Raw genomic sequence first — 14,196 nt, 5'->3', positions numbered from 1 at the left:
GATGAATTAGCAGGGGGGGGCACATCCATCGCTGGCAAAACTCCTCGCCCACCACCCCCTTCTCCTCCTCCTCCCCCCCGTCCCCCCCATCCCCGAGAAAGCTCATTTGCAGGCGGCTTAGTTGGCCTAAGAGCATTAGAGGTGCATTTGGTGGCCATGAGCAGCGCTGGGAGCATGTGGCTGATTAGGGGCAGCGGCGGCTGGTTTGGGGCAGAACGCCACGTTCGGGGGGAAAATATTCACCGTGACGCCCCGTGGGTTTCGGGGACGCAAAGGTGAGGTCTGGGGGGGACAGTGATGGGTGCTGGGGCTGGGGGGGGTGGCTTGGGTGCTTAAATACACCAGCTGGGTGCTGGTGTTGAGTGGTGTGAGAGTGAGTTCCTTCTCTTCCACCTGCTTTTCCCTTTTTGGGGGGGAAATGTGAGTTTCCCCCCCCCCCGACATTCCAGTGGCATTTCAATTTTTTCAGGTGATGCTTCAGCTTTTTCTTTAAATACCACCCCCCTTTCTAATCTGTGGGTAAGATGAGGATGGGTAGGGATGCTCTTACGGGATGCCCGTGTGTCCCCCCTCCAGCTACCTTGGAGCCATCCGAGGGAGGAGAAGACCCTCACCATCATCTTTTCCTTTTCCTTCCCTTGCAGCCTCGCTCTCCGCTGGGATTTATGGAGGTGCTGAGGAGCAGCTCTGAGCCCCGCAGCCCCCGGCAAACCGCCCCGTGAACCCGAGGCACCCAGCCACCACCTCCTCTTCCTCCTCCTCCTCCTCCTCCTCTCCCCCAGCATCCCGACCCACCGACTCAACCATTCAAGGCTCCCGTGCATGGATCGCCCCAGCGAGGGACCGCTGCCGGACGCCGCCGACGCCGCCCCGTAGGCTCCCGGCCCCCCCTGCCCCCCCTAAGTACTCCACATACCCCGATGGGGTAACGTGACGGGGGTCACCCTCCCGCCACCCCCCCACCATACGCAGAGGCCTTTTCTTAGAGCGCCAGGGAGGCGGCAGCCGCTCGCCGTCGCGCACACGCCCAGGACGCCGACACTACAGCAAAGGGATTTTTTTTTTCCTTTCTTTTTTTTTTTAAAAAAATTATAATTATTATTATTATTATCGTTAATATTATTTTTTTCCACCCCCCCATCTGGCTTTTTACCCCGGGGGGGCTTGCGGTGTGTCGAGGAAGCCGGCGCACTCCCAGGAGCTGGGATTATTTGCACAACGTCTGTATATTGAGTTCTCGATCCTGATTTATTTTTATTTTTTAAGTGCGGAGGGCTTGTTTTGTTTTTTTTTTTTTCCTTTGTTTTCCCCTCCACGCCACACTTTTCTTGGGTTTTTCCCCACCACACGTTGTCAGCACCACCTCGCCCTCCTCCCGTCCCACCATGGCCCGGATGAACCGCCCTGCGCCGGTGGAGGTCTGCTACAAAAACATGAGGTTCCTCATCACCCACAACCCCACCAACGCCACGCTCAGCACCTTCCTGGAGGTAAGGAGGGGAGGCTGGAAGGCGGGTACAGGACCCAGTTGCATGTTTTGAGGCTAAAAGCTGATGTTGAGATGCAACAGGGATCAATTCCGTGTAGGATGAGGCAGCAGCACACCCCCTTTGGTACCAGTGGCATCCCTGGGTGGTGGCTCCATCACCATTGGCTTTTTGGGGTAGGATGTTTTGGAGGATGCCAAACGTGGTGTTTGGGCACAGCAGAGCTGTTCCTGTCGCATCCCCTGCCAGCTCCACCAGCACGTCACATCATGGGGCTTTGCGGTGATGTACATGGGTGTGTGCAATCTCTCCAGCTTCTTAGATTTTTGGCTGAGCTGCCGCGTGTGCAGGCGTTTGCTGTGGTCTGTCAAGAGAAGGAAGGAGATGGATCATTCGAGGGGACAATCGTGAATGGGCCACGGAGAGTTGGGGTTGTTCAGCCTGGAGAAGAGATGGCTCTGAGGAGAACTTATAGCCCCTTCCAGTACCTAAAGGGGGCTCCAGGAGAGATGGGGAGGGACTCTTTATTAGGGAGTGGAGTTATAGGATGAGGGGTAATGGTTTTAAACTGAAAGAGGGGAGATTTAGATTAGATATAAGGAAGAAATTAGTTACTGTTGATGTTGGTGAGACACTGGAACAAGTTGCCCAGGGAAGTTGTGGGTGCCCCATCCCTGGAGGTGTTCAACACCAGGTTGGATGGGGCTTGGAGCAACCTGGTCTGGTGGGAGGTGTCCCTGCCCAGGGCAGGGGGGTTGGAACTCGATGATCTTTAAGGTCCCTTCCAACCCGAACTAGTCTATGATTCTATGATCTCACACGGTTCCCCAGCCCCATAATCCGGGGGCAATCTGTGCAGCAGACGATAAGCCAGGCTGGAAGCAGCCCAAGTCCAACGCCCCAGCCTGCAGCGCGTTGGAGTGATGATGGGATACAGCAACGAGGTCGAGAAGCAGCCCCTGAGCAATCTGTGAGATGCTGAGCCTGGTCGGTGGGGTGTGCTGACACCAGAGGCATCCTCAGAGCTCAAGGAAACCCTCCCAATCCACACCTGAAACCCTTTCTGCATTCCCACAGTGGGAGCTGCGACCTCACCAGGCACAAATAATTTCTCCTTTGGGGGATTTGCACCCGTATCGAGGATGTTTCTTTGCCTGGGGTGTAAAGTCCTTGCTGGTGGGGACTTAAAAATAAATGGCCCCATTGGCACTAGTGACTCCAAGGAGCCGTGAAGGTGCTGGTGAAAATCCAACTGTGGCCACGTGGCCATAGAATCACAGAGTCATCTAGGGTAGAAGGGACCTTTAAGATCATGAAGTCCAACCGTTAACCTAACACTGCCAAAGCCACCACTGAACTATGTCCCTCAGCACCATGTCTACCCATCTTTTAAATACCTCCAGGGGTAGTAATTGATGCCCTGGGATTTCAGGCTTCCTGGGCTGGATGGTCTACAGAGGGGTTTTCTCAAGGGTCCAGAGATGGGGCACAGCACTCTTTTAGGGTCTGTAGGAGTCCGTGTGCTCGTAGCAGGGCTCGGAGGTGTTAGAATTAAGTGGGGTGCAACTGGCAGGGTTTTTTCAGACCCTTCCTTCTCCTTCCCTCCCCAGGACCTGAAGAAGTACGGTGCCACCACGGTGGTGCGAGTGTGCGAAGTGACCTATGACAAGACCCCCCTGGAGAAGGACGGCATCACCGTCATGGTAAGTGGGTGGCAGGATGGGTGCTGGGGGAGGCTGCCCACCCCCTCCCGGGCTTAAAACACCCCCCATCCCTTGGGTCTGCTGAACATCCTGCATTCTGGGTGGACCAAAGCGGTATCTCATGTGCCACCAGAGCGAAGTTTGAAGCCCAGCTTCATCCTGGGGGCGAGGCGGGCGAGCTCCCCGCTCCCCCCCGGGGCTGAGATGGAGCTGGTGCTTTTTGAAAAAGAAATAATAAAATAATAAAGTGCTGCCCACGCACCCGAAACTGTGACTCATAGGGTTGAGTCGGCAGCTGCCTTCCCTGCCTGTGGCTCGGGCTTTAAAGCATCCAGGGGATGAGAGCGCCTGATCCCACGTGGAAGATGCGCGTGGTTGCCACTACCCTCGGCGTTATCTTATCTCGGGGGGGGGGAAGGGGAGGGGAGGGGGAGATTTTTGCTCTTGCAGCAGCTCTGGGGGATGAAAGGGAGCAGGGCAGGCGGCAGGAAAAGGCGAGGAGGCAGAGCAGGCAGCTGCCTGGGCTGCGTCTTGGCTGATAAGTAATTGGAGATGATGTCAGGCGTGATGGCCCTGCCAGGGAGTTCAGCTCCAGCTGGGGAGTGAGGAGAGTTCAGCTCGTTAGTTTAGGAAAGGCTTTGGAAGCGCCTCGTGTCTCCTGGGGTGGTCCTCTTGTGCGTAGATCCTTCCTATAAAGGTCTCTCTGTATAACATCTATCCTATATATAGAGAGAGCTATGTCTTAGATCCTGTAGAGCATCTAGAATAGAGACATAGGATCTATATCTAGAGGATCCTAGAGGATACAGGATATAGGTAGATATAGATCCTGTGTCTCTCTCTAGATACAGATCCTCCAGATAGAGATCTCTCCAGATCTCTATGTCTCTACAGGGTATATCTTCTATACCTTCTATATCTTCTATCTTCTATACCTTCTATATCTTCTAAAGGTAGCTAAATCCTACAGTATATAGAATCTGTATGTAGGATATCCTATCTGCTCGCTTACACACCAAATTCTGCCTTTTACTCTGTTTGGGGCTGGAGTCCTCCAGTTTCTATATCTGGAGTTTCTTTATCTAAGATATACATACCTCTCTATGTTATAGTGAGATATCTATATATGTGGTATGTTTTGTATAGGGAGATAGCAATATCCTAAATATAGAAACTATATAAGATGCTTCTTATAGTTTCTATATATAAGTTTCTATAACTGTATAGAAACTATATAAGGTATATCTTATCTGGAGAGATATCTATATCCTATGTATCTATGGATAGATATATCTGTGCAGATACAGAGACAGCACTATGCTACCCAGAGATATTTCTATATATACTTCTATCAAATTTATATGTATATATAGACTGTATCTATGTATCCTATGCCTTTCTTTGGGGAATAGACACAAGCTGGGCGAGGACTGATTGGCATGATGTGCCTGGGTGCCAGCATCTGCAGCCACGATGTCCACACGTACAGTGGTCCCATCCTGGACACACTCTATGGCTGTTTTGGACACCTCTGATGTTGGCTCCTCTGTGTGCCATAGGGGATCTCAACCACAAGTTGTGCCAGACGTGGGTGTCCTGTGCCATGGACATCTGCTTGGCAGCTCTTCCAGCAAGTTGGAGATGGGGCAGAAATCCTGCCAGAGAACTGACGCCGTGTGAGTTTTGCTGTAGGAAGGTTTATGGTGCAGGATGGATATGTTGTGTTGGACATGCCAGTAGTGTTTAATCTCTTCACCGGTGACGTAGATGGTGGGATGGAGTGCACCTGCGAGTTTTCAGATAACGCCAAGCTGAGTTGTGCAGTTGATACCCTAGAGGGATGAGAGGCCACCCACAGGGACCTTGATAGACTTGAGGACTTGGCCCATGTGAACCTCATGAAGTGCAACAAGGCCAAGGGCAAGGTCCTGGACGTGGGTCAGGGCAGCTCCTGGTATCAACACAGGCTGGGGGTTGAAGGGATTATGAAAGCAGCCTTGCTGACAAGGACTTGGGCATACTAGTGAATAAAAAGCTGGACATGAGCCGGCAATGTGCACTTGCAACCCGAAAAGCCAACCACATCCTGGGCTGCATCCCCAGCAGCATGGCCAGCAGGGCAAGGGACTGCTCATCTCTCTGCTCTGCTCCTCTGCACCACCTCCAGTGAGACCTCACCTGGAGCACTGCCTCCAGCTCTGCAGTCCTTAGCAAAGGAAGGACATGGATCTGTTGGAACGGGTCCAGAGGAGGGCCCCAAAAATGATCCGAGGGCTGGAGCACCTCTGCTGTGATGACAAGCTGAGAGAGTTGGGGTTGTTCAGCCTGGAGAAGAGAAGGCTCTAGGGAGACCTTTTTGCAGCCTTTCAGTATAGAAAGGGGGATTATAAGAAAGATGGGGACTTTTTACCAGGGCGTGTAGTGACAGGACAAGGGGCAACAGTTTCAAATTGAAAAGACTAGGTTTAGATCAGACATCAGGAAGAAAAAATTTATGGTGAGGCTGGTTGCCCAGAGACATTGTGGATGCCCCATCATTGGAAGTGTTCTAGGTTCAGGTTTTATGGAGCTTTTAAGCAACCTGGCCTAGTAGGAGGTGTCCCTGCCCATGGCAGGACATTTGGGCTAGATGATATTTGAAGGTCCCTTCCACCTCAAGCCATTCAATGATTTTGTGGTATGGTGGGTCATCCCTGATGCGAGCTGGTGACCTGCACTCATGGCTGAATCAGTGCTTTCCAGGCACCATGGGGAGAAGACAGATGGTCTTGCAGGCCAGGCAACAGGTTGTGCATGGTGGGCGGGCTCAAGGGTTAGGATGCCCTGAAGCCTCACGTGCTCCTTTCCTAGCAAAGCCCAGCTGAAATCACATTATCTGTTCAAGCACTGAAGTGAAGCTTAGCAGCTTCTTTTGCCATCTTACACCAAGGATGACTGCAGCACAGCAGCTTAGTGACTCACTCCTCAAAGATGAGGATTACAGCCCCACGATTCCCACCCACTAAGGGCACACCATAGAATCATAGAATCATCTAGGTTGGAAGCGACCTTGAAGATCGTCAGGTCCAACCATCAACCTAACACTGCCAAGTTACCCCAAAACCATGTCCCTCAGCACTATGTCTACACGTCATCTACATGGTCTGCACCCTGCCTTATCCTCTCCAAGCGACGCTCTCCTGCCTGTCCCTCTCTCCAACTGCCGTGTAGCAAGTGGCCACGTTCCTCCTGCCAAATCTATTTTGGGAGAGAAATCCCCATTCTGGGAGCCTCAACTGGCTTCCAGTGCCCATGGGGAGAGACCAGCCCTTCCCCAAAATGCTGCAGCAGTTGCAAGCAAGGCTGGGGGGGGATGCTTTTTCCCAACAGCAGTGCCCAGGGCCAGGCCATGCTTAATGCAACACCCGTTTTACCCTGTTCATCACCAAGCTCCGATGTTGAGTCCCTGCAGCTTGAGGATGAAGCTCAGAAGAAGATGGGCTTTTTGGTTTTTTTGTCCCATAAGAGCCTTTCCTGAAGGATTCTGTTTAAATGGTCCCCCCCTTTGGCTCTCTAGGGCTGTGTTAGGGAGTCCCCAGAGCATCCTTTCGGGACTCGTGTCTTCACCTTCCCCTCCACGTGTTGCAGCAAGCTGAATTTCGGCACTGCATCAGGCACCTCGGGTTTCAGCCATTTCTGAGCCACCTTTGCTCAAACTTCCTACAAAGTGACTTTTCTCTTCCAAGTGCTGGGCTTAGACATGAGCTGCTGGGGGGAAGGATGGGAGTTGCAGCTCTCCAAAGCTCAGTGTGGTCACCAGAACGGGGAGGAGGCAGGCGATGGCAACCCTGCTCTGTAGAGGTAGGAGGATGTGGGGACCATGTTGCAGGTCCTGTAGTGCTCCTGAAGGCTGAATCTAGAGCTCTATGTCTAGGAGAACTCCAGACCTAGATTCGTATGCCTGCAAACCCCAAGCTGAAGCAGCCAGGGAATTCCTGCATGTCAGATGGTGTGGCAAAACCTGCTACATCCCCGCAAGGCTCCTCTGCAAGCCCGGTTCCTGGCACACACATCCACCTCCCCACCTCCAAGGTCCCAAACACCACCACCCGGAGTAAAAAGCAATCCCCTGAGTTTTTCCCCAGGGTCTGACAGCGTTCTTCTCTCCCTCTGACCCTGCAGGATTGGCCGTTTGATGATGGGGCGCCTCCTCCCAGCAAGATCGTGGAAGATTGGCTCAACCTGTTGAAGACCAAGTTCTGCGAAGACCCCGGCTGCTGCGTGGCCGTGCACTGCGTGGCCGGCCTGGGGCGGTAAGTCAGAGCCTGGTCCACCACCCACCCTTCTCCTGCCTGCTCTCCTCCTTCCCTGCTCCCCTGTTAGCTGGGCTTTTGTACACAGCAAAGACCTTCCTGGGAATAGGTGTTGATGGAGGGGCTGCTGCCTGATCTCCTCCTTGCTTCCTCATGGGCAAATCCTGGGCGCTGAGGGGGGACTCGAAGGGATGGATGCTCTCCTTGTAGTGCCTTGTGGCTGCCTTGCTTCTGCTAAGAGTTCTTCATGGAAATACTGCAAAACGCCTCCTGCTAAAACCAGGAGCTGATGCTTTTTGAGAGCTGCTGCATTTTACTGCTCCCCCTGCTGCAGGTCAGGTTTTGCATGTATGTTTGCATCCAGTTTTCCGACAGATTTGCCTCCAAAGTCATTCTGCTCATTAGAAGAGCAGCAGAACAGCTGCCAGCCCCATCCTGGGGTTTTTACCCCCAAAAGTCAGCCGCTCTTTGGGGCAGCACTTGCAGCCAAATGGCAAGAAATCACAAATCATAGAATTATAGAATCATATGGGGTTGGAAGGGACCTCTGGAGATCATCAAGTCCAACCCCCCCACCAGAGTGGGGGTTGCACAGGATCTTGTCCAGGCGGTTTTTTAATGTCTCCAGAGAAGGAGACTCCACCACCTCTCTGGGCAGCCTGTTCCAGGGCTCTACCACTCTCACAGTAAAGAAGTTCCTCCTCATGTTTAGGTGGAACTTCTTATACTCAACTTTGTGCCCATTTCCTCTTGTCCTGTCACTGGGCACCAAATGAAAAGCCAGCGCTGGTGGTTCCTGCAAGGCCACCATTACAGCCCCATGGCGTTGTCCCACCACCCTGGGATGGGATGTCAGCCTCTGGGCTGCGTGGCTGGGGAGTGACCATCACTGCCATTGCCTTTCAGCGCTCCCGTCCTCGTCGCGCTGGCCTTGATCGAGAGCGGGATGAAGTACGAAGACGCCATCCAGTTCATCCGACAGTAAGTCGAGCAGCGTTTCGGCGTCCAGGGGGAGAAAGCAGCCTTGCAGGACCAGGCTGGGTGGAGCTCTGAGCAACCTGGTCTAGTGGGAGGTGTCATAGAATTGTCTCGGTTGGAAGGGACCTTTCAGATCATCAAGTCCAACCATCAACCTGACACTGACAAAAACATCACCAAACCATGTCCCTCAGCACCACGTCTGCCCGTCTTTTAAATACCTCCGGGGGTGGCGATTCCACCACTTCCCTGGGCAGCCTGTTCCAATGCTTAACAACCCTTTCAGTGAAGAATTTTTTCCTAATATCCATCCTTAATCTCCCCTGGCATAATTTGAGGCCATTTCCTCTCATCCTATCACTTGTTACTTGGGAGAAGAGACCGACCCCCACCTCCCTATAACCTCCTTTCAAGTAGTTGTAGAGAGCCATGAGGTATCCCCTCATGGACAGTTTCTCCTCCATGGCAGGAGGGTTGGAACTAGATGATCTTTAATGTCCCTTCCAACCCAAACCATTCTATGATTCTCCAAGGGAGTAGAGAGATCCAGGGTTTTTTCAGGGCGCTGGGGTTGCTTTTCTCTCCTGTTGGGGAGGCGGAGAAGAATAGGGAGGGTTGCATTGAGCCCCCCTGTGCCATCAGGGTGGAGATGGCAGCCAGGAGCATCCTTGCACCCCATTTTGGGCAGCCTCCCCATGTCTTTCTTCACTGTCTCTCCCATGTCCTGAGACTTGCAAGGAGGTTGGGTGAGAAAGCTGCAGGGACCAGTGCTTGTCTCCATTCACGGAGGATGCACAAGGCTGCAGCCTCCAAAATCCCTTCCTGCTCCAGACAGGGGGGTTCAGCACCCCGACAGGGGTGAGTTTGGGGTTGGGGTGGGGGATGTCTTCTCCTGCCACTCAGCTGACTGTGCTGACCCTTCTCTGTCCCCGCAGGAAGCGCAGAGGAGCCATCAACAGCAAGCAGCTGACCTACTTGGAAAAATACCGACCAAAGCAAAGACTCCGATTTAAGGACCCTCATAACCACAAGAACAAATGCTGCATCATGTAACCTCAATGACCTCTTGCCAAAAAAATCTGTGCACACAGACACCCGGGCACTCGCACGCATCCCACCCCCTCACCCTCCCCTTGCCAAGCCCCGGCCACCCCACGGCGCCGCCCCACTGCCAGGGCTGGGGTTGGGGGGACATGGAGCACCACCACCACCATCTTCCAGCACCCGCAGCACCATCGTCTTGCCGGACCCCCGAAAAAAAGGCTGCTCTCTCCAGCTACAGCCCCGAGGAGGGAAGGCAGCGCTGCCCTTTGACTCTTGGCGTTAGCAGGCAATGAGCTCACGTGATGGTTCTTCATCCCCTTCCTCCTCTTCCTCCTCCCCCATTTCCCCTCCAGTTGCACTGAGAGGGACGGGTGGAGGGTGCCTAGTTTGGGGTGATGCAAGCAGGGCCGTGCTGGCTGAGGAGGGATGGAGAGAGCAGGAGGGCTGGAATGCACCCAGAAGAACCCTTTCCCACCTCTTCCCTACAAAAAAGGGCTGCAGCAACGGGGACGGAGGTGGGAACGGTCCAGTGGCCTCAGGGTGGGGGGAAGATGGTGATGGCAGGAAGAGGTGAAGGGGGGCTTGCAGCTTGGTGCTGGCCCTGTGGCCACGGGAAGGGCTGAGCTAATTCTCCCCAGCACCATTCCCTTTCTCCTGGCCCCTCTCCCACTCCAACATCTCCCCGTTGCCTTGATGCCAGCTGGGATGCTGCAGATGGGGCTCGTTGGGGGCTCGCTGCACAAAAGGTAGGGGCACTGGGGAACTCGGGGACCCGTGGTGGGGCTTTGCCAGGGTGCAGGGGCAGCACTGGGTCCCACAAGTGTGGGGTACTCTTATTTATAGCTTCCAAATTCAATGCACAGGGTGGTGGGGTCTCTTCCATGGTGTCCCCATCACCCAAGCCGTGGCGCAAACTCTAATTCTGGCTGTGATGCCCTTGGGGATGCAACACGCATCTTGGGGCACATCCATGTCCTCCACCGTTGTGTTTGCTGGCCAAGGGCTGGGCTGCAGATTTTCTGGGGAATTTTGGATGCTTCTGGCAAGAGCACATCACCAAATTTTGCACCTACCTTTCCCACATCTGTAACACAGCGCCTGGCACCCCAAAACCCCCTGGCCTGTGCCCTGGAGGGGTGGACTCAGAGCTGCCCCTGAGCTGGGACATGAAACATCTCTCAACTTTCTGCCTTTGAACGCTTGCAGCAGCTGGAGAAGTGGGCACGTAGGGGACATGGGGGTGTTTTTTTTTTCTTTTGACAAGGGTAAGAAGAAATTTGCTAATTAAAGGAAAAAAAAAAACTTAAAAAAACCAAACCTGTTTGTCTTCCGCATGTCCTCTGGCCTTTCTTTCTCCCATCTGTGCCCAGCGGAGCCCAGGAGGTGACCCCCAGACCAATCCCCGGCACCAGGTCACAGTTGGCTGCCATCCAGCAGCACCAGGGCATATGTGTGGTCCAAGGGATGCTCCAGGTGTCCTTTGGGCTCGCTGCTGCTCACCCCTTCAGCTGCTGAGGGTCACAGTTGTTGGGGCAAGGAGGGCTAGTCATCCAGCGTCTTGTGGTTGTAGGCTGCCCAACTTGAGATGCCTTCAGTGCCCTGTGTTGGGTATCTCCAAAGGTTTGTGTGCCTTCTGAAACATAGACTATCCAGAGACGTTTGCTTCAGAGGGTTTAGCTCTTGGGATAAGCGGTGAGGGAGGCTGGTTAGACACCTTCAGTACCCGCAGAAGGGTAGGGGACAGATTTGTGCCACCACCCAGGCAAAGGAGGGCCTTGGAGCTGTTTCCAGAGAGCTCCTCTCCAGTTAGGAGCCACTGCAATTGCAGGGCAGCGATGGCCATCCCAGGGACAGGCTGTGGTGCCAAGTGAGGTGGCTCCAGAGTTGTCATACTGCATACCTCAGGCCTGTCCAAGCTTCCACATTGCAGGACAGCCCTCAGCTACTGGAGTTTCTCCTGCCCCATTCCAGGTTGTTGATTCCTATGTCTCATGTGGGAGGTGGCAGTGGTCGTAGGGTCTGCATTGGTTGGGAAGGGTGAGAAATTGGGCTGATAAAAAGGCCTGATCCTGTATTACAGCAGCTGTGCTTGGTGGGTCACCATCCCCTTCCTGCCCAGGTGTGTCCTCTTGCTGCTAAAATAGGTGCTTCTTTGTCCCCAAGGGCAGTAGAAGGTGGCTTGGCATTGCGATGGGGACAGCCTCGATCCCTCTTAGCCAGGAGACCTCATGGTCCCATGTGCTCCCTGCCTGTGCCATGACTTATGAAGACTTTAGGATAAAGCGGTGGGAACCATTGCTTTGCAGACTTGGAGATGTTTCTGCCCTGGCAAGAGAAGGAGAAACCTTTTCCTCTCCCATGCTCCTGGGAGCATCGCATGGCAGATCACCCAGGGCAAGCCATCCAGGGCTTCAGCCACCATGCTTTTGAGTTGGGGTCAGGATGGGGACAGAGGGGCTTGAATTCAGCCTCCTTTGGCCAACAGGACGGGACAGGGGGGTGGACAGGCTTTGCAGTGCTCCTTCGCTTGATGTAGCATCAACCCAACCACCTTAAAAACAGCTTCTAGTATAAGAGCAGTCCTTGACCTGGTACAATCCATGTGGCCAAATCCTGAGAACCTCTGGCTGGTAGAGCAACATCTTGATACTCTTCAGTTTTGTGAGTCACTGCAAAAAAAAAAAAACACAACCAAAACCATGCTGCTTTAATTGTCCTAATTTTTTTTCATCTGTTTTTAATGGATGTCACCTCCCTGTCCTGGAACTTGCTGTCACTTCCCATGTGCTGCTCCATGGACAGGACACCTCAGCAGCCCAGGAGATGCTGTCCTTTCATGGAGGGTTTGAACCCACTCCAAGGTTTCTCTGGGTTGGACTGCCCAACGTTTGGGATTTTTTTGATACAGACTCAGGCTCCTACGTCTGAGGTACCAGATGCTCAATGTTTCAGCCTAGAGGGGGTTACAGAAACATAAAAAGCTGGGGAAATTGAGAGGTTTTCCAACTGGGTTTTGAGTTAGGAATCTCAAAGAAGAGCCCAGTTCCCCCACAAAAATATTAGGATAGTTGGGGAAGAGGGAAAGTTGAAGCTCAGTAGTCATAGCACCAGAGCAAGGCCTAAACGGCCAAGGACTCATGGTTTTGGCTGGTTTTAAGGTCACCTTGTACACTAATCCTCATTTCACCTCAGATGCCAAGATGTTGAAAGGAGAGCCTTAAAAATCTGATGTATTTTCCTGTTCTGTTACTGTTCCAGTTGTCCTCATTGGGTCTTGGCAGATGTCAGACACCCCCATGGCTTTGGCTACAAAGCAACCACTTTGTCCTGCCTTTATCTGCAGAAACAAAGGCACAAACTGGGTTTTATACCTCCTCACCCCATCCATCTCCCTCAGCCTTCCATGGAAGCCCTCCATATTTCCATAATTTGCAGGGACAGAGCTCCATACAGGTAGCAAGAGCTTTGGAGACCCGAGGTATAGCAAAGCAGAGATGCCCCAACCATCAAACCAAGAGCTTGTAGGCTTTGCCCAGAAATCTCATGGCTGAACCTAACATGGGTTGGATGGGGCTTTGAGCAACCTGGTCTAGTGGGAGGTGTCCCTGCCTATGGCAGTGGGGTTGGAACTAGATGATCTTTAAGGTCCCTTCCAACCTAAACCATTCTATGATTCTGTGGGGGAATAAATCTCAGCAGGAGTTGGTACTTGTGACTTCTCACTGGTGCCACACGTGTGCCCTTACCAGCATTTTGGTTGAGAGGCTGCCGCGTCCCTTCTGTTCTCCAGGTTTCCCAGTCAGATGGAGTGCGTGGTGGGGGCAGCGGTGGGAAGGCAGGCAATGCGGCCATTACCAATGGCCAGCTCTTGATTCCAGAAGGGTCTGGTGACACGTATTTAAAGATTTCACATTTGTGAGTTCATATTATGAGTCTTGCAGTAAGGCTGCCACGGTGGTGCTTGGGCTGAGAGCTGCAGCTGAGGAGGTTTACGAGTAACAGATTTCCCGAGGAAGCAGAGAGCCTTGCTCTATCTCCAATAGAACGAGTCATTTTCTTTTTTCTTTTTCTTTTTTTTTTTTTTGTTTTCATTGGGTTTGTTTGTTTTTTATTAGTCCCAGTGGGAAAGCGCACAGGGAGGTTCATGACTTCCATGCAGTTTCCAGGGTCTTATATCTCATTTGCTTCCAGCGGGCTGGGGAGGTGCAGTTCGGCGGGTGGACTCGGATGGGATGCTGTCTGGTGGGAGAAGAACGTGGATGGTTTCTTTGGGCAGTTTTGGCGGGGAGGATGTTGGTCACAGGCCGGCTGCGGTCCCTCTTGTAGGATCTACCAGACGTTCCTGGGGAAGGGAGCTGTTTGGCCACGCTCAGCTTCCCTTTAGACCACGGTCTCCCAAAGAACTCTCCACTTCCCTGCTGTTTCTTTCTGTGCAACAAAGAACTGCATATTTTCCTTTTTAACTCCGTGGGCAGTCGTAGTAGTATGTAGATTAAGCCCAGATGACTATTTTTTTTTTTTTGGTTTGGGTTTTGTTTCGGTTTTTTTGTTGGTTTTTTTTTTTTGGTCTGAGCCATAGCTAAATTATTATACCCAACGCTTTTTGTATCAGACGGCATCACTTTGAATATGCAGATGAGGTATAGGATCTTGACACTTTATAACCTTTTTAAAGAGAAACTTGTCTGTTTA

The 14,196-nt window shown here is 52.7% G+C and overlaps 1 protein-coding gene across 2 annotated transcripts in view; it reads left to right on the top strand.

Moving 5' to 3' along the window:
• Window positions 1-11,985, top strand: part of PTP4A3 (protein tyrosine phosphatase type IVA, member 3) — a 45,075-nt gene extending 33,090 nt beyond the window's left edge. For both annotated transcript variants that reach the window (XM_014965618.1, XM_014965619.1), the window contains exons 2-6: window positions 645-1,490; window positions 3,098-3,190; window positions 7,352-7,482; window positions 8,389-8,463; window positions 9,396-11,985. In XM_014965618.1, coding sequence (XP_014821104.1) covers window positions 1,386-1,490; window positions 3,098-3,190; window positions 7,352-7,482; window positions 8,389-8,463; window positions 9,396-9,513 — 522 coding nt within the window. In that variant the 5' untranslated portion in view covers window positions 645-1,385 and the 3' untranslated portion in view covers window positions 9,514-11,985. The remainder of the gene's footprint in view (window positions 1-644; window positions 1,491-3,097; window positions 3,191-7,351; window positions 7,483-8,388; window positions 8,464-9,395) is intronic.
• Window positions 11,986-14,196: the final 2,211 nt, after the last annotated feature.

This window comes from Calidris pugnax, unplaced genomic scaffold, assembly GCF_001431845.1.
Source record: "Calidris pugnax isolate Ruff unplaced genomic scaffold, ASM143184v1 scaffold41, whole genome shotgun sequence".
Taxonomy (NCBI): Eukaryota; Metazoa; Chordata; class Aves; order Charadriiformes; family Scolopacidae; genus Calidris; species Calidris pugnax.
The sequence above is the reverse complement of the archived record's forward strand: the minus strand, read 5'-3'. Positions and strand labels throughout refer to the sequence as shown.